This window comes from Plecotus auritus, assembly GCF_963455305.1.
Source record: "Plecotus auritus genome assembly, chromosome: 8".
NCBI lineage: Eukaryota > Metazoa > Chordata > Mammalia > Chiroptera > Vespertilionidae > Plecotus > Plecotus auritus.
In genome coordinates this window covers 36938662-36959402 of record NC_137782.1, presented here as the reverse complement: position 1 = coordinate 36959402, position 20741 = coordinate 36938662, and the positions used below count along the sequence as shown (strand labels likewise).

At 39.9% G+C, this 20741-nt stretch overlaps 1 protein-coding gene across 48 annotated transcripts in view; it reads right to left on the bottom strand.

Annotated features, from left to right (window-relative positions):
* The window catches only part of EPB41L3 (erythrocyte membrane protein band 4.1 like 3), a 221968-nt gene that overhangs the window by 9883 nt on the left and 191344 nt on the right, over positions 1 to 20741 (bottom strand). For 15 of the 48 annotated variants that reach the window (XM_080683544.1, XM_080683566.1, XM_080683543.1 and 12 more), the window contains exons 12-16: positions 19069 to 19289; positions 15213 to 15770; positions 8968 to 9021; positions 6565 to 6600; positions 5657 to 5848 (exon numbers count right to left, since the gene is read on the bottom strand). In XM_080683544.1, the coding sequence (XP_080539670.1) occupies positions 5657 to 5848; positions 6565 to 6600; positions 8968 to 9021; positions 15213 to 15770; positions 19069 to 19289 (1061 nt within the window). The remainder of the gene's footprint in view (positions 1 to 5656; positions 5849 to 6564; positions 6601 to 8967; positions 9022 to 15212; positions 15771 to 19068; positions 19290 to 20741) is intronic. The other 33 variants (XM_080683562.1, XM_080683583.1, XM_080683585.1 and 30 more) reach the window with 6 other exon arrangements.

Sequence of the window (20741 nt, the reverse complement as noted above, 5' to 3'; positions counted from 1 at the left end):
AAATCATGCTTATCTTTATCATACCAAATTAAGAAACATTCAAGTAAATAAGTCATGTTAGAACTAGTTTTTTCCTTTTATCTTCTTGTTATTCCTTTCTCTAGTATTAAATAGGAATAATTTAAGTGGCTATTCATTGACTACTGACCCTATCTGTGCAACTCCATACAACAGTGACAGAAAGGAAGTTGAATTTAAAAATAACCAAGTTCAAAGTTTCTAGAAGAATGGAGCTTTCAAAATAAATTCTATTGTTGTAAACAATATAATTTTATGAGAGCTATTTAGTGAGGAACAAGTAAGACATTTTTGAAGGAAAAATAAAATCCCTGTCCTGCCCCACTTTGGAGAAAGGTATTGGAAGAGACAAAACATACCATGTGCAATCATTAAATGTGGATTTTTGTTTGGTTTACTTTCAATCATAGCCTCTTTTTCAAACAGGAATAAGAAACGGGAAAGAAAGGTCAAAATTATAGGTACTTTTCAGAATACCACTGCTAGGCCTCTAATTATAATCACTGAATTAAATATTATTTCCTAAAATGAAAGCTTAAAAAACAAAATCAGCAGGAAAACAGTGGTAGTCAGCATATCCTGTTATCTGACATCAATTAATTTCCAAAAGGTCTGTGTTTATAACTGAAAATGTCCACACTGTCTGCACTCAGAACTGGGTATGTCCAGTTGCAGAAAAGGGTAACAAAAGGGGATAGATATTAAAATTAAGCCCTATATAAGGCCAACCCCAATCCAGTTAGTTCAGCTAACAGAGAAGAGGTACTGACAAAGAAAAGTTGATAATGAGGACACTTACTAGTATAACAGTTTAGAACAGAATTAGACGTATCCATTTTGTTTAGTGACCTAAAAGTTCATCTCTGAAACGACTGGGAAACAAGGCCCGATGCTGGCATGCAAAATTCAGAGGTGCACTGGCTCTTGGGGGAATCAAGAGTTTCTACAGAGCTGTGACCCTCACTTCTGCCTGGGCCACGGGTTTTCAAACTGAGCTATGCATTAGAATTATGTGGCCAGCTTTTAAATAATAGTTGATGTGTGGGGTGCACATCAGTATTTAAAAATTTCCCATAGATAATTATAATATGTACCAAGGCCTGGATGGAAAAATCAAAGAAGTCGGATTCAGAAGATGGAGATAATTCTTCTTAATCATAAATAGATGATCCCTGGTGAATGGGTTTTTGTCCAATTTGAGGTCCATCTAAGACCTGAATAGCAAAAGGAGAGCTGGACCAGAAAGCAGACAAATGCACAAATAGAATCGATTCCAATTATTCATGGTAGTTACGTTCTATAAAGTCGCTATGAAAATGAACTGGTGAATGCTGAAACACTGCCCAATGGGGACATACAGGATTAGGCTCCTGTGAGCCTCTGGTCACTATCAATACATAACCCGTTTTATATGTATTTCTGTTTAAAGACCCTTATATTTAACATATATTGTTGATCCACATCAACATGGAACTCAGAGTCAACAACACTCTTATTCCTAAATGAGGCTCATCTAACACATGTAGCTTTCCATAAGGCACACTGCTGAATATAGACAGCACTTCAGTCCTATGCCTGGGGGCCATTTTAAACAGTAAAATCACCAGCAAAAACACAAAAAAGCAATAATGTGGCACTAAACAGGCCATGAAAAGGACACTTGTTTACAGTGTGAGAGCTGAACCAAGAAAGCAGAACCCTGCCTTTCAGCCTCAGCTGGGAACGTACACATTGAGCCACTCAAGGTTTTCACCACTCAGCCTGTCTGCCAATGACCATGGAACCACTGTTAATACTGACATTGGGGTTACAATAAATTTTAGTGAGGAAGCAAATGTGCAAATATGGAGTCTGTGAATGAGGAGGATTCACTGTACTAAGCCCACATACCTGTAAGCCCAGCCACATTAAGAAAGAGAATATTGGCACTGTGTAAGTGCGAATGGGGACTGCATGTTGGGTGGAATTTGGAAACTTTTAATATTCAAGTATCCATAAGGGAACATGCGTCTAATATGGACGAGGCCAAGGTGTATCATAGAAGACTGTCATGGAAAATATGTGTGAACAGAAGACATACCTGGAATTCTTCACATACCACACATCTACCCTTCCTATGTTCCATGAACCCTGTATGTGTTTCCAAACTTAATGAGGACTGATATTATCTGCTCTTTTGGGGCCTAATAACGCAAATATTTTAAACTTGAAACCAATGGCAATAAAATTCTCATTTTATAGTAAACATATGTAATATGCTTAGAGTATCATCACCATTACTAGCTTATTACTTGTATTTCTAACTCTGAATTTTCTTCTAATCATAAATTGGTAGCATCTTATAGAAATATATTTACTGCTCTGGCAAGGTAGCTCAGTTGTTGGAGTGTTGTCCCATACACCAAAAAGATTGTGGGTTCAATTTCCAGTCAGGGCACATACCTGGTCAGGGCACGTATGGGAGGCAACCGATCGATGTTTCTTTCTTTTTTCCTTCCTCTCTTAAAAAAAAAAATCAATGAAAACATCCTCAAAAAAAAAATAATTAGGTGACACACACACCATAGATAAAGAAAAAAGATGGTCACATTAAAAACCAGTCCTAATCAGATTCTTTTTTTTATATATATATATTTTTATTGATTTTTCACAGAGAGGAAGGGAGAGGGATAGAGAGTTAGAAACATCGATGAGAGAGAGACATCGATACATCGATCAGCTGCCTCCTGCACACTCCCCACTGGGGATGTGCCCGCAACCAAGGTACATGCCCTTGACCAGAATCGAACCTGGGACCCTCCAGTCCGCAGGCCGACGCTCTATCCACTGAGCCAAACCAGTCAGGGCCTAATCAGATTCTTTCCACAACATTTTATTACCAAGATTACAAAAAAAATCCAACTAAGCTTGGGGGTCATTGAATCAGAGTTTCTTCAACCTCTCACACAAACAGTATTTGGCCATTGTTTAAAATTAATTAAGTTATTTCATTTTAGGACTTCTTTCTAAACTGGTCAATTACTGTTTACTTAGATTTAAACAGGGACTCATGAGTCCTAGCCAGTTGGCTCAGCAGATAGAGCGTTAGCCTGCAGACCTAAGGGTTCGATTCCAGTCAAGGGCACATGCCTGGGTTGTGGGCTTGATCCCCAGTAGGAGGCGTGCAGGAGGCAGCCGATCAATGATTCCCTCATCATTGATGTTTCTATCTCTCTCTCCCTCCTGAAATCAATAATAAAAAAATATATATATTTAAAAAATAAAAAGGGATACATGAAATAATAGGATGACATAAAACTAGTAATTTACTTAGAAAAATACCTCCCTTCTAAAATGAAAATCTTTTGGGTATGTGTCTGTAAATGAATATGCTTTGCATGTAGCTCGCTGAGAGGAGGAAAGTTATCTTTTGCACTTTTCACAAACCATAACAAAAGCCAGGGCCCTAATTTGGACACTGTTAAGAATTTAGAGCATACTAACTTTTGGGATTGTTCTTACGGCCCTCAAATGGAATGTAAACTTGGATGCCATAAAGGGGCCTGGACAGCGTTAGAAGGGAGCCCCTAGGCTACTCTGCCCAGCCCCAAGGTCAAGGGAAATACGCAGAGCGCTGACCCACCCTGAAAGGACCCCTCTTCCTCTGGACTTGAAGCTCCTTAGGCTGCTCTTTGATAACCAGGGTTAATCAGCCTTGTTTTTAAGTCCTTTTTCAGGTCAAGCCAAGTCTTTCTATCATGTTCTTTTTGTGGTGGTGCTGGACCCTGGGGTAGAGCCTCTGCTTAACAGCTTAGGAGACCCTAAAAGCAGACCAGCCCATCGTCTTCTCCAGTCTAAATAACCAAACTGCTTCACTCCTCTGCAGAGGCCATGTTTCTATCCTTTAATCATAAAAAAGAAATCCTTTCTTGGGCTCACTGCAGCTTGTCTGTGCTATCACAGGGAAAGTTCACTATGTTCAAAGTATCACCTTTTCAAGTTATTAATGATTTTTGGTTCATCAATGTCATTCTCTCAGAATAAGAAGGTTTAGTAAGTGAAACACATTTTTTACTAGTCTGATGGCCTAGCTCTGTAAAGTCCCTTGTTTATTAGCACCAACCTTTAACTTCTCTACGCGTCCACCTAAGCTTCATTTGAAGTGGCTACCACCTACCATGTCCCTTACTTACAGCCTGTAAAGAGGCATGGGCTTTTTGGTTTCAGTTTTGGCGGCTACTTATTTTTTTTTTTTGTAACTTAATGCAGTGTCTGCCATCCTCAGAGCCAAAATGATCTTCCTCATTCCCAACAGAGATAGTAGATATACAGCAAGTCAAATCTGACCCATTACAATGAAATTTTATGCAATCATAATTAACAAGCGATATTCTTACTAATGCAGGGTCTACAACGTTTAAATCAATTGGAATGAGACATTTCGTCTCTTGACACTCAAGTAATCTGATGGAAATTGGTGTTTCATGGTAAAGGAATACTTTGGTAATAGTACTTGCCATTTATTCTGCATAAAAGGGCCCTTTTCAAAGTAATTCAAATAGAGATATGCCTCATCAGTGTTTAGCTGGATTTGGAATTGTCATGCAGATAGTATAGTGATTGTGGTCACTTTTGATAAATAGCTCTTAAAGGAAGTTTTAAAAATGACCAAAATGAGTGTAATTACTTTTTTTTTTTCACTGCGAAGACCTAAGCATTGACTACTGTTAAAGAAATTTTCTCCCATAAAGGCCTAAGTTTTAATTTTCTTCTGTTCTGTTTCAGCTTCATGGACAAATATCTCACAATAATGGAGTCTTGATAAGAAATTAATCAATACAATGCGAGAAAGGTGCAGTTTTAAAAAGCCACTTCTTTTGAAAGACAGATAAAGCAGGATGATGTCTAATAGTTGACAGATTAGCTATTGGCGGGTCCCACAATGGGAGCACCAGTTCACTCTCACCAGCTGTCTCCGCCCTGCACTCTGGCTGTAATTTATACAGAGCTTTCCTATATGGAAAGGTCTCACTTAAAAACAGATTCTGGCCTTACTTTCCTCATTAAAAATAAAATAAAAACTGGTTATACATCAGTTAATATAGCAGCCATATGTATAAAAATCAGTTATTAATAAAAATAAAATACTGCTCATACCTGTAAAAGGCTGGTACAGTATTCCCAGAATAAAGTATGTCCTGAAATTCTATCAACTTCAGGTCACCATTTAGTCAAACATTAGACAACCTCCATAAGCCTTATCTTGCAATTAATGAGAAGCATTCATGAGTTTTCAGGGCATTTCTTAATGCAGCAGAAGCAGCATATTCAGAAAGAGTGTCAGTTCTTTGACAGTACCTAATTTTCTCCCAGCTGTGAAATCTAGGTTTAACGGAATAGGAGGACATGCATTATAATTCCCCGTGGCTCCTTGTTTACTCTTAAGCACCATCTGATGTGACCGACTTGCTCCTTAGCCACCTCATCATTTTTTCAGCTTTTCTTTGGAGTACTGAATATGGCAGCTAGGGTTACACACAGACCAGTGGTGAGATTCTCTACTCAGAAGCTTGCCAAATCCTTTCCCCAGGTGCAGACCCTGTAGAGAAGTGAGTCTAGTAAACAGAAGACAATTGCAACCAATAGCCTGAATACCGACCTCTTCAGGTACAAGTGGTTCTATCATGGGTGCATCCTCCTGCCTGGCGGCTAGTCGCACTGGGGAGGTAGAAAGCCTCTTTTCCCATTCATTCATGATGGCAGTGTCTGTGGAGGTTTCTAAAAAGGTTCTTTTCAGCTCACTAATATTGGTCTGATGTTTCATCAGGTCATCTTGAGTTTTATCTAGCTCCTATATTCAGAACATAAAGAATCCAACAGTCAACATTTTACATTTATTTTCCTTTTTCTTCTCTCTCTCTCTTTTTTTTTTTTTTTAAAAAAGTAATGTCAATTTCATTAGTAGTCAAAACAAAAGTTTTGATCACAGCTCATGACACTATCACAAACACTCTGGTGAAAATGTGATATTGCCAAGGAAAAGAGAGGGAAAAATAATCTAGTTCACACAAGCATAAAAATTAAGAGTTTAAAATGGTAAATTTTAAAGCATATAATTCACATGTAACCAGAGAGAATTAAAATAAATACACACACAGGAAAAGAGAGGGGAAGGAAATCAGAGAAAGGTGAGAAGTCATCCCCACGTATTCACAGGTGAGGGCACACAGTGCATGCATCATGGTATGAGCCCACAGGCATACCACGGAAGAAATCAACACACACGAACATGCACTGGTATATACTCATACCAACCTCTAACATAAGATTACTATGTTTGACATACACATTTTCACCCTTTATTCGCTTAATCAGACTATTCTGAAAAAAGTGGAGAAGAAAGGGCAAGGTAAGGGACATGGCAGTCACTGGAACAAATGTCACCCTCCACACTGCATCAACTACATGGCAACCGGCTACGGAGCATGCGGGAAGACTGGAACACCGCCGATGGACAATGGCTTACACACACTGGGTTTTGCTATTGTTTTGTTTTTCATTTTCTACCTGTGCCTTGAGCTCTGCATCTTCCTCCTGGTCCGACTGCCAGCATCAGGAAAGAGCGGGAAACAAAGTCTTACCATGCAAGTGACTCTGAGGCCGAAGAACCACGGTCTATATAAACTTGCTAAAAGGAGGCACTAGTTTGCTCTTGCTTACGAATACTATTTCTTCTTTGCAAACCACAACATTCCCACACACAAATGACAAAGCTTAAAAGGAAAAGAGGAGTAAAAGGTTCCTTGCTCAGTGGGTTTTTGCCACTTTAACCTGCAGACTTCTAAGTGTAATGAGTGCACACCTGTGCTTGGGAGGTGACAGCAAGGGCTCGGCGGGCTGTCCTTAATGGACATTAGAAATAGTTCATGAAGTGTAGGGAGCCCCATTAAAATTAAAATTCATAAGAATGGCTATGATTTCCCAATAATAAGAGCTCCTTGCAGTGTATGAATCCTCATAATAATTCTAAGAGGTTAGCTATTATTATCCCCAATTTGTAGGCCAGAGAACTGAGGCTCAAAAAGTTTAACACAGAGGTTCTCACATTTAAAAACTTCTTGAACTCATGTACTTAAAAAACCAATTTGGGAGGGAAGAAGAAAGATATTGGACAAATAAGAAAATTTTTATAAAAATCAACTACCATCAACAGTTACCTTTAAAATCAACAATTACCTTTAAAGACACAATTTTTGAGTTTTTATAGTAAAAAATATATAAAAATTTACCTAAATGCAAGTCTGTTATCCTTCCTCCCTCACCCCTCCTCATTCCAAGGACGTGTCTAATCCTTGCACTGGTATCTGAGTACAAAAAACTAGGTAAGTAGGCCAAGCCACAGTCACCCAGGGCCTGTGCTACAGAGGAGCACAGAGTAAAACTACACGCGAGAAGTCAATGCCTGAGCAAGCGGCCATAAGCAAGTCAGTCTATCTGGGTCCAGGTTTCCTTATCTGCCAAAGGGGTCAAGACTGCCTACACAGCATGCCCCACCCTGCACTATTTTTATGCTGGTTCCTGAGAGTAGGAAAAGTGTTAGAGCGTGCACAGGTAACTCTAACACAGTGTGAGTGATGTGCTAATTCTGAAGTACGTGGTAGGCTCACAGCTCTTCACTTATTTTTAAGCCTCACAAGCTACCTGTTACATGTATTGATTTTTGTGCTTCAGATGTTATACAACAAAATGTTAACTGCTATATAAAAAAGTATTATTAAAATATTGTTCACTTGTAGCACTTAAGATTACAGTGAAATTTATTAAATATATTAATGTGCAGCTATATGTAACTACTAATTCTTATAAAATAACATGTACTTGGTTATATTTTGCCATAGAAAATTATTAACTTTTAATAAATTTACATGATTGCTTAAAAGGATATGAAAAATACTTTTACAATATTATTTTTAACTTAAAAAATTTTTTATTTCCAAGCTTTGAATTGAACCCTGGCATTTCCCAGAAGTAAGATACTTAAAAAAACTCCACTTGGAAATGTTTTTCTGAAGATATTTTCAATAAAATGATTTATAGATTCCACTTACAATATTTAGTTCTTCCTAAATACCCAACTAGGTATTATAATACTGAATGCTGTAAAAAGACAAACTAAAGTAAAAATTATTGCAAAATAAAAAATAAATTCTGCTAGCACTTTAGGAAACGAACATCTTTACTCCTATTACTATAGATACATACTGGTTTTACAGAAATTTTAGTTACTAGGAGAGAAGATTTGAAAAACAACATAAGCCACACACATACACACACACACATATTTAATGTACCCTAAAAATTTAATAAAGGACACATAATAGCATAGTATTGCTTCTATCATTGTTCTATCTGACCACATTTTTTTCAATAAAGTATGAACAGTTATTTGTTAAATTTCTCTTCCTAGACAATTCATTTATTTTGAGTGACCTGTGCTACATCCAGTCTACAAAAACGAGTTAAAAGAAGTATTATTATTTTAACAAGTATACTTGGCCATTTGGAACTTAAGTATATATCTGTATCCATCAACAAGCTAATTAAATTAAATGTGATGCTCCTCCCCACTCCTCATAGCTATGACAGATAAACAGCCTCTCATTTGGGATAGGGGAATATATGAAAAATAAGCATTATCAGTGTAGCCAAATGATTCTCAAAATGTGGTCCTAACTAAAATGGACAGAATCAACAACTTCTGGGGACTCCTTAGAAATGCAAATTCTCCATCTGGGCCCCAGACCTTCTGAATGAGAAACATGAAATGGGATTCTACAGAGTTTGGAACCACTAGTCTAGGCCATATAAAATATTTAACTCCTATTGCTATGGTTAGAATTCCTCTCCACTCTAAAAGCTAATACGCCAAGTTCCTAAATGCAGAGCCAGCACCTCGGTGATTATACCAACCTCAGTGGCAGTGGTTTCCCCATCAGCCGCGGTGTCCGTGCGCTCGCTGTCCGTCTATTGACCACAGAAGTGATCGGGTTCCAGGAGGAAGGCAGGAATAGAAAACAAACCCGTCTGGTTAAATGGGGCATGGCACAGGCCAAACCGTCCACTTTCTTTCTCTGTGATCTGAATCGTACTACCTTCCCACGAGAACGCATGGTCAAGCAAAAGCAAAAGAAAGGCCAGAGCCAGGTTTCACCAGCAGAGCCACTCAGAGGAAGACCAGAGGCACACAGCCTGCGGGCACCGCAGACACTACAGTAGCCAAGCTGACCTGTCTGGTTTTATGTCTTGGGAAAACCAATTTGTCATTCTTCCCCCCGCTTTAACTAAAACCCAAGAAAGATCTCCTAAAAATACTTAATGCAAAATACTTAATGCAAATTTGATGTTTATGTAGTTTTTTTTTTTTTAATTCTAGTAATATTTCAGACATTTGAAAGGTAAATTAAAATGGAAATTTAAATAAAAAGCTACTATAACAGTCACTGGACTTTCAGCCCCTCATTTATACCGTTTTGATAATTTACATCCATTTGTGACCACCAGGCCATCTGCATTACTTAGTAATTATAAAAAGCACATGTCAGTGACTCACAGGCACATGTTTTATATATGAAAAAATGTAACTTAATTTTCAATTAGCTTTGCTAACTAGATATTTTTAAAGACTATATCTTGTGTTTATTTTGCCTCACCCTCCAATATAAAGAGGGATATGTACTGAAACATCTTGTTCCAAAAATTCCCATTCAAATGAAGCAAATAATAATAATAATAATAATGATGATGATGATGTCTCTCTCACATCCATGTTTCTCTCTCTCTGCCCCTCCCTCCCTTCCTTCCACTCACTCTAAAGCAGGGTGGGGAACCTTTTTGCTGCCATGGGTCATCTGGATATTTATAACATCATTCACTGAATACAATTCACTTAATATAAATTTATGTTGCTATGAAAAAAGCTCCTAGATTTATTGAACTTCAAGTCCTGCCTGCAGTTGCCTTGGCAGGGCCACACCAAATGATTTCTTGAGCCCTTATGCAGCCCATGGGCTGGATGGTCCCCACCCCTGCTCTAAAGAAATCAATGGAAAGAATATGCTCAGGTGAGAATTAACAACAAAATAATAATAAATTCTAAAAATAACAGCGAGAAAAATCTACTTGGAAACAAATAAAACAAAGCACAGCATTGTCAAGGCCCAGGTTTTTAGGGGAGAATTACACTAGAAATTTCAGAACTGGTTTTTAATCTGTTTCAGAGGTTTATGATTTAAAACAAAAACTAGTTTCTCTGGTGGGAAGTATAGCCATTGAAACAGAAACATCTAAATGCCCTAATATTAACGGTCTTTTCTCCCATAAATACCAGCTAAGCATTATTAAATTCCTTCAAGCAAAGATGTGTGATTAATATTTTGAAAACAAAAATCAAAAATCAAAGCTCTATGGTTGTGACTCTGCCCCTTAAGATACTCCCAAGAGTGTCAGGAAGGGACGAGTGGGAGAGTTGTTTATGCTCACATAACTCTGGCTGGGTTGATTTCTTGGCACTAACCCCAACTTTCATTTTGTATATTCCTAAGAGAAAAGGAGTTGGAATTTGTGCAATGATACACCCGAGGTCGCCATTCTGGCCACTTGCTACCATGGTTAAGTGGAAAATAATTTTAGGTAGGTTGGTAAAGAAAGTGTGTTGAGCCGAAACCGGTTTGGCTCAGTGGACAGAGCGTCGGCCTGCGGACTGGAGGATCCCAGGTTCGATTCCGGTCAAGGGCATGTACCTTGGTTGCGGGCACATCCCCAGTGGGAGGTGTGCAGGAGGCAGCTGATCGATGTTTCTCTCTCGTCGATGTTTCTAGCTCTCTCTCCCTCTCCCTTCCTCTCTGTAAAAAATCAATAAAATATTAAAAAAAAAAAAGAAAGTGTGTTGATACCTTTTCATGACCTGACTATCTTGGCAACATGTGGGGTGGGGTGGCTGTTAATTTTCTTGGGTGATCATTGCTAAGATATTGCCATGCTTCACCCACTGAACAATCTAGGGAAAGGTCAGTCTGAATTAGGGAGAGAGAGACAGGGTATGAAATAATTCAAAATCTTAAAACTTTGAAGAACAAATAAGAATGACTTGTGCTCAGTGCGCTAACTAATTGTGTCAAAGATTTTTAAAATTCTTGAAAGTATTTCTCCTCCCACATATTATTTCCCTATGGCTTTAAAATTTATATCAGGGACTCTGCAAGCATCTTGGCTTTGGGTTACAGTCGTGGTGAAGTGTGAGGGGTCTGACGTCAGACTGACATGAGCTAAAATTCTCGCTAGTCAAATATGGGACACATTGGGCACATTTTATGTTTTAATCCGAATTTCCTTCTAGTAAAATGATGAAAATAACCCTAATCAGAACAATAAATGGATACTCAGTGCTTTATATGTCTGACATACACAGAACCCATGGTTGGCAAACCGTGGCTCGCGAGCCACATGCGGCTCTTTGGCCCCTTGAGTGTGGCTCTTCCACAAAATACCACGGCCTGGGCGAGTCTATTTTGAAGAAGTGGCATTAGAAGAAGTTTAAGCTTAAAAAATTTGGCTCTCAAAAGAAATTTCAATCGTTGTACTGTTGATATTTGGCTCTGCTGACTAATGAGTTTGCCGACCACTGCACAGAACTAAGAAAACCTATAATAATTGTAACATATTGATGTTAATATAATTATTACTATTAATTTAAAATGTTAAAATCAAGTGATCAATTTTTTCCCCCAGATTTGATTTTTATCTTTTTGCTTTTTGCATTATCAAAAAATTCCTCAGAAATTCGTATGTAACTACATTTTATGGTATGGTGAGCTAAATTCATCTTATGTTTCTTGACAGACAATTTGATATACCGCCCCTTCTTATTTGACCATTCTGAAAGGACAAAAGAAAGATATTATTGGCCAACAGCTTTATGTTTGAAATGATTAAAGCATTTCTACATTGGATTTCACTCTGGAGAAAGGCTGGAACTAATTAAGCCAGCACCACAGGTGAGAAATGAAAGCAGCGATGATAAAATATTTAAAAAGAATTATGACCATTAGTGATTTTGCAAAATGGAAGTCACAGAGCTGAACTGTATGCTACGAAGTCACCCAGCGTAGCTGCCAAAGTGCTTGAGGCCTGGAGAATGAGACAGGCCATGTAAACAAATGGCTATTTTTTTTAACTGAATGACCTACATATGAGTTCTCTAGCTCGGCTGGAACTAGAGAGCACAGCTCTGAACACTTGGTGTTAAGAGACGACACTGAGCAGATGGCCAAATACGAAGTGTCAGGAGAGCTGCCACGGCTGACCGAGGCTGCAGTGGGGGGTCGGGGGAATGCAGCGGCCAGGGCCGGTTCATGGTCTGATAGGTTTTCAATAACAAGGAGAGTCACGTACTGGGGAGCTCCAGTCCCGTGGTCACTAGCTTGCAACGAGTACTGCTGTGATTTGTTTTGTCGATGTAATGCAGACATGCCCAAGTTTGACATGAGTTCTCATGCATTGATGACAAGATGTATACCCTGGATTAGGCACAAGATCTGTGTGGTTTGCTACACGTAAGTTCAGTTATTTAGAATTCAGAAAGCATAAAATGGCAATCTTTTTGCTTTATGCTAGCCTGATGACTAACTCCATGTCCAGGTTGGAAGCAAGCTATATAGTCTTTGTAGATAAAATTATTGTCTTGACTGTTGTAGGTTCTAGTCTTATATTATTTGATAATATTGCCACTGTGAGAAAGGGTGCTATTAAAGCCTAAGATTTAAATTAGTTTTCTCTGAAAGAATTTTTCAAGTATGAAAATAGTTACATATATCTAACCTAAGTCATATATGACCCAGGATCCTTGAAAAGGGCTCTTAGGCAATATCAAATTGAAAAGCTTAAACTTTTATTTCAAACATCTGTGAAACCATTCCCACTTTTTCCCCTTCTGCTGCAAAGAAATGGTCATAATACCACTAAATATAGATACTTATACACCCTGGCGATACTATATACTCACAGGTGCAGCTCCCGTGATTTCTAGCTGAGCAAAAACTGAAAAGACTTTCTTTTCTTATTGTAATGTGGCTTTGACTTTGTAATTTTTTTAAATGCTAGGAGTCCTGGGCTTGTCTCCTGCCACAAAACCCTTCTTTTGTGGGAACAGAAGAGCTGGCGGGGCCCAGGGGAGCTGTGGGCAGGAGGGCAGGTGACAGCCAGGTACCTCTGCTGGCAGCTTCTATTCCTTTTCCCTGTTCTCTATGTGAAGCCTGTAGAAAGGGGAACTGCTGGGCTGTTCCTACAGCTATGGGGAAAGGAGAGCAATTAAGAGGGAAGACTGCTGGCTACGACGTCAGCTCACCCAATGGCTTGGATGAGGGACATGAAACAGGCGGCAAGGCTTCGTGGATGGAGGCTGAAGGCTCATGTCCTTTCCCCACTGAACAACTGCCTGGCTGGAAGCCACAGAGGCCCATCCAACGTCCCTGGCCTTTCCAGACTGTCTGACTGCGTGTGGGGTTTTTGGCTCATGTTGGATTTTAAAGAAATCATCCAGTGTATATGTTGGCATTGCTAGTGCTGATGAAATTTCAGCCCATTTTTACCATGTACAGAAGCCTCAAGTGAGTCTCTTCCTGACTGTGCTTGAAAACTTCTGGCCCTGCCAATGACTGATGTTATGTGGACATTTTAAACAGCTCAAAACTCCCTTCTGACCCCAAACACCCACAGAGCGTGGCTCACCTGTGTGAGTAACAATGACAGCCTCGCAATGACTACAGAAGACAGCAGAGGGGGCATTTCAGAACCCCCAGGATGTGAGGCATTTACAGTTTTGTAAAGCTGCCCAGATGAGGACGACACATCCCCTATGGTGGTGTTCTCTCCCACCTCACCTTGAGTAGCATTTATCTAGACCAGTGATTTTTCAACCGGTGTGCTGCAAGAATTTTTAAAACATGCAATACCTGACTATTTAGTCAGGGCTACTGACCCCTTTTCCCTTAGATCAGTGGTCGGCAAACCGCGGCTCATGAGCCACATGCAGCTCTTTGGCCCCTTGAGTGTGGCTCTTCCACAAAATACCACGGCCTGGGCGAGTCTATTTTGAAGAAGTGGCGTTAGAAGAAGTTTAAGTTTAAAAAATTTGGCTCTCAAAAGAAACTTCAATCATTGTACAGTTGATATTTGGCTCTGTTGACTAATGAGTTTGCCGACCACTGCCTTAGATGGTCAGACTGGCAAAAAATGTATTTTTAGTGTGCTGCAGAATTTTATTAATTATTTTATATGTGCCACGAGATGAAAAAGGTTGAAAATCACTGATCTAGATTATATCACTGCTATGTATCATGATACCAGGATACAGAAAGTCCTCACTCACGTTGTTGATAGGGTCTGTGACTTTAAGCGAAGTAATGTATAATGAAACCAATTTTACCACAGGCTAATGCAGTGGTTGGCAAACTGCGGCTCGCGAGCCACATGCGGCTCTTTGGCCCCTTGAGTGTGGCTCTTCCACAAAATACCACGGCCTGGGCGAGTCTATTTTGAAGAAGTGGCGTTAGAAGAAGTTTAAGTTTAAAAAATTTGGCTCTCAAAAGAAATTTCAATCATTGTACTCTTGATATTTGGCTCTGTTGACTAATGAGTTTGCTGAACACTGGGCTAATGGATGTAAACAAGAGTTAAATTCCTATGGCATCTCATCAATGTAATAATGAAAAGATGTTGAATGAAGCAATGTTATTTGAGAGGTGGCTGTACATTTTAGTAACACTCCATAAATTTTTTTAGTCAAAAGTTATGTATTTATCTTGTGTGTAACTTACTTTATTAAACGGTAACTGAACAAAACCTTTAACTTAACCCTGATTGGTACACAGCCACAGGGTTATTTAGAATTGACTCTGGCTGAGTCCTTCCCCACCTGTGTAACTCAGTGGGTAGCAGCATGATTCTGGGCTGGGCTCGGACTGCTACATCCACATGGTGTTGTGCCTAACCCTGGGGCCGGATTGCTTCCCCCAACACACAAAAATCGCTTCACAGATTGGCACAGACAGTAAATGAGGCTCTGAAAGTAGGACCACTATCGCAGCAGCCATCTAACACTGTTCTGGACCAAAGCCCCGACCACGACAGGGAAGTGTGTTCTATGCCGAGGTACACACCTCTTCCTCTGAACTGTCACTCGGGTCATTGTCTAGTGAGGCACTCAAGGAGGCCGCCTTGGGCTCCAGGTAGCAGAGGCACAGAGCCAGAGGGAAGGAGAGAGTGAGGGCATATGGCACTGAGAAGGAGGCTGAGAGCAGGAAGAAAAAGATGAAGAGGAAACAGGGCACGAGGGAGGGTGAGCGAATCGGGAGGTAATGCTGCAAGCTCTGGGGGAGGAGGTTGGTTTCGGACAGGTTGGGAAAAGAGAGGTACCCATCGTCATCTAGAAGAGAAGGGAATGACTCCGGGAGCTGCAAGGAGAAGGAGAACAGGGTGGCCCCTTTGCCAGTTTGCTGTTTGTAGCTAAAAGCCACATCTTGGTCCGCTAGGTACCCTTTGCCGTCAGAGTCCACGGAGGGCTCTCCGTGCGCAGGCACAGTGTCTTTAGAAGGTCTGCAACCCGGAGGTTGGCGGTCATTCTCCTTCCACCTCCTACGGAGCTCTGTGGGAGATGCAGGGCGACAGTGGGCTGATGGGGGGGACAGGGAACATGAGTCAGTGCCAAGCCCAGGTGACTGATGTGAAAGAGACAGAGAGAGACAGAAAGCAGCAAACAGAGGTGCAAAAGGACAAAAAGAAAACTGCAATTAGTTAATTTTCTTATGGGTATCAATATAAAATTGTAAAACAAGAATTTCAGCACTAGCTTGTTCGTGAATTTTAAAGTACTCAAGCTGCATGCCAACACTGCCACCAATGGCTACCGCTCTCCCACCCGCCCATCAAATCCAGGGCGGGCTTTTTAAAAAAGTCAGAACGAAGGTATCTGTGGGCAATCTCAAAGTCGACATGTTTCACACGATCAAATATTTCTGTTTAGATCAACAACTCTAGAAAGTTTAAGGGTTTTACAAGCAAATATTACTCTGATAACTTAAAAGCAAGACTTTCAATAACATCTCCTGACCATCAGCTAACAGATCTGTTACTGTGGTTCAGTTGAATTAGAAAGAAAAATGGATCAAAATTTTGATTATGTCAAAAGAAATCTCTAGCATTACCTTTCTTTGGTTAGTCAATTATATCCCAAACCGGTGGGTTTCCACATAAAAAAATTTCTGGCCCCACTTTTCTGTGCCAAGCAGTTCCAATCAGGGATTTCAGTAATTAGCCTTTTAGGAAATCTGACTCTCCACAAATAATTGAGGTTCCTTGGAAAATTCTTATTTTGGCTCCTTGATCTATGATGTAAATGGAACTTAAACTCCAAGTGGTTTCAATAAGCTAACAAGCAAAAACAACATGTTTTCTGGTACTATGGCTTATAAGTATTTACTTTGTATTATTTGTGGCCCATGTATAATAGAAAGATACAATTTCCCAGCCTTCTGGAGTTTTTTAGTAGATAAGTGGTAGGTTTAACTCGCCTGGTTTGAGCTCTTACAAGAATGACAGAGGCAGACATTGCCACAAATGTGCTCCGCAGTGAGCTCAGGCTCTGCGGCACGGGGAGGCCCCTCCCTTCCCTCCGGCCCTGGCAGTAGGAGGACCACAGCCAGGCTGCTCTGCTGGGGGCAGAGGGCTGCTGAGCAAGGCAGGCAGAGGAAAGCAAGGCCCCCAAAGGACCTGGGCACAGCGCTGAAGCTGCCACAGCCCAGGAGTTCAAGTCGAGGTCACACGGAGCCTGAAGATAATTAGACTTCTGTGTGTGTGTGTGTGTGTGTGTGTGTGTGTGTGTGTGTGTTGCCTAGTGACCTGATAGCATGGACATTACCCAACCTGTTTTGTGGTGGCTCTCTATTCCTAACTTGATAACTACAGAGACAAAGAGTAAGAAAAGGCACAAATAAAATTATATCATGGATACATTAGAATTTAGAAGTGCCTTTTTTAATATTAGACAAGTGTGTCTTTTCCTAACAAGACACTGCACAGATCTCACTCAACTGAGAATGATGCATTAGTTATAAGAGGACTTGCACATGCAGACAATTGTTCCTGCCGTGGCAGAAGGCCCCCCAGTCTCCTGAGGCGCTTAGAGCTGGAAAACAGGCCGCCTCTCAAAGGAAAGGGGACTAGTTGTTTAGTAACTATTTTAGTACTATATTTTCATTTTCTTTACAAAGTGAGTACCCTCTACATTACTTTTTGAAACTGGAGAGTAATAAAATTAAGAGGCAATCATTCATGTTGCTTATAAACGTGGCTTTTAAAAGACAGTTGCGCACTGTGGACAACGAGGGCAGACATCCGCCTGCATCAGCACTGGGTCTCGGCCACAGCCCTTCGAAAGCACTTCGGGTCAGGGCGCTGGCTTCTCAGAGACTCCGACTCTGAGAGCCCTGTTTCCCTCTGTCATTTTTATTTCCCACAGCGTGAATGGCACGAAGCGATGCCTGCTTCATGTTGCATTTCATGTAAACAAATTGCTGATATTTAAAATCAAAGTGAGATCGCCTGGATCTATTTTTTTTTGGATCAAACTAAGTCATTTACTTTTCTGTGCCACTTAATCCTATTTACACATCCACGAGAAGCATATGTTACCTGGGTGATTTCAACAAAGCATGCAACACATTTGCTGCGCAGGTATATTATCTTCTTTTAATGTCCTATTTAAAACCTGCCTCAACTTAACCGAAAAGTCTAAAAACAAAACTCAGAACAAAGTACATCTGAACAGCACAAGTGATCCTAACGTTTTTGCTATCATTTCCTATCCTGTTTTTATTTTTTCTGTTTGGCAAATAATTTTATCCTACAGAAAGGATGGACTGGGTCTTTGAATTTCCTAACACAACTACAACGACGCTAAGTTTTTATCAGTATACCCTCTTAACTGTCACTGTTACATTCTTGGCAAAAGAAGTTTTTTCTATAGAGTCCCAGATGGTGAGTCCCTGCAAATAAATCTGTATTTAAAGAGCCCATGTGCAAAAGAAGATTTCTGAATGAAACTCACACAGGTTTTAACACAGCTGTGAGTTATACAGCATTTTCATTCTGCTCTCTCGTTTCACTCTGTTCTGAGCCCATCGCAGGAGCCACTCCTTCCCGTTACCGAGATTATGTATAAACCTCCCAAAGTTCTCTGACTTTTAGGGAGTAACTCTGCTACATACAAAACCCATGAGCAGAAGTAGATGGTCTATATGGCTTTTGACTTTTATTTTTCTAAAAAGTTGCTGTATAGTGCTGGATCACCAAAAACAAAGATAATATTAAAAAAATAAATTGAATTTGGGTGAAATGAAGTTACAAAATTTAATGAGAAAAAAAAAAAACACACCTTGGAGAAGTTGCTGCCAAATTTACTTTCCAACTTCCCTTGCAACCTTCTGCCTTACTATCACTTTTTAAAACATGCCCACTCGTTACTCTAATGATTAGATTATGATCATAAGGCTAAGAGAGGAAACACTGTATAAACACACAAGCTATGGTCACTCAATTACTTGCAGTAAGAAGAATGGCAATGTCATTCCACTGCATATCTAGAAAAATATGCACTCCTTGGGTAGGAGAGTGGGGCCAGAAACAAACAGCTTTAGTGATAGCTCTGACATATGAGCCCAAAAAGAAAAGTGTAATTCACCACTAAATGTATTTTTTTTAAATACAGACAGGACAGCTATTGAAAGTCTTATGTAGCACATCAGTTGTGAGAATAAAAATGCTCAAAAAGTTGAAAAGGAATCTTCCAGAGGAAAAATGTCGACAGAGGAAATCATTTAAATTTGATAATAAGAATGTGACTAAGGCTGAAATATGAATTCGCCTAAGTCTTAACCCATTCCTGGTTTATATTCTCAGTATTACTTGGCAGTTCTCTGAAGTCTGAGCAAGCTCTAGGAGGCAGCCTGGGAGAAGTACCTTTCCCTCGGGCCGTGCGGCCGCGGCAGCAGTGGCTTCCTCGGCCTTTTTCCGTCTGTCCTCTTCCTCATCACGCTCCTCCTCGGCCTTTTTCTCCGGAGTCACAGTGGTGATCAAGTTGGTCTGAGAGATGCCCTTTGTTGTGGTGTACTGGCCAGTACCAACCTCTGCAGCAGACACAGAATCCTTCATGTATATTTCATGGTTTTCATTCACTGATGCTAAAAGCAAATACAATGGAAGAAATAAAGTCTGAAATAGTTAAGTCAGAAGACAGATGAATAGCACCAATTGTCCCATCACGAACAATATACCCCTATAAAAGTCCAGCTTTATCTTCAAAAGACAAGTCAGCACAGCAGGTACCTTCTTCTAAGCGCTAGCACAGACTCAACTTTCCATATCCTCTACACGAGTGTTTCAAAATGATTTCAGGGCTCATCTCTTGAAGCCACTAGAATGGTCTCATTCATTCTCAGGCTCCAGGGTGAGCATGTGTGTCGGGGTGGATGTGAGTGTAAGGCTGGGAGGCTGAGCTGCCACCGAGCTCGTTACCCCAGACACTTGGCAAGTTCCACAGCTAATAATATTTCCAGTAGACAACTGATCTAGTACACTTGACTTTGAACATATTTTTGGAAGTGGCACTCACCAAGGAGCACTGAAATTAAAAGAAAAGATACCTATTATTATTAATAATGGCTGAAAAGTTTCCTAGAGTATAAAAGCCACAAGGGTAATAATAAAAATGAACCAACTTGGCAGAAATTATAAAGTTCCAATGGCAACTCCATAACTGAAGCGCAGAAACGTTTTAATTTCTACTGCACTTTAAAAAGATATGCACACATATTTACCATGATATGCGTACATTCATTCATCTCTAGTATTTGGGGAAAACGACACAAACATTGTTAATGAAATTCATGCAAAGGCAAAGCATGCAGACATAAAAGATATAAGATACAGCCTTTCATCCCAGCTGAAATGTCTTAGTGAAAGAGATGCTTACAACAATTAAATTTTTATAATTTGATAGTCATTATTTTAGGTTTTAGATACCATATTTCAGAAACTTATAAATGCTGTTTTTCAATACACAGTAGCTAATCACAGGCAAAATATAATCTGGTTTCATATTTATATAAAAGTAAGAAAACATTATGAAATCCTCTTAATAGTAAATCATTTCACTACAATACGTTCACTAAGATATTTTATATCTTGTTGTCCTGATGAAAAAGCTCATATGATATAGTTCCCTAATGGGCCAGTTAGGCTCCATAGAAGATGCAATTTTGCAAAAAGCAGTTTTTATGCCCACGTGCAGCCCTGGCCCCCAGCTCAGCAGCCCAGTAAACCCACTAGAATTGACAGAACCCCAAAGAGCGAGAGACAACACATACTAACATCACTTTTGGGCAGAGAGGAAGAGACAGCATGATATTAGTACATTTATTGCACAACTGTCTTCTGTCTTCTTAGTAATCATCGTCATACAAAAGGTCATGAGGCAAACAACATTCATAACACATGTGTTCCCTTGGGTACACATCACTGAACAAAGTGGATGGTATTCGGGGGGAAAGGGGTGATTCTACAAAAGCTCCTCTAACACTGACTTATAAAATATAGAGTTTACAGAGATTCTCTAAAGGAGAAAGAAGAGTAAG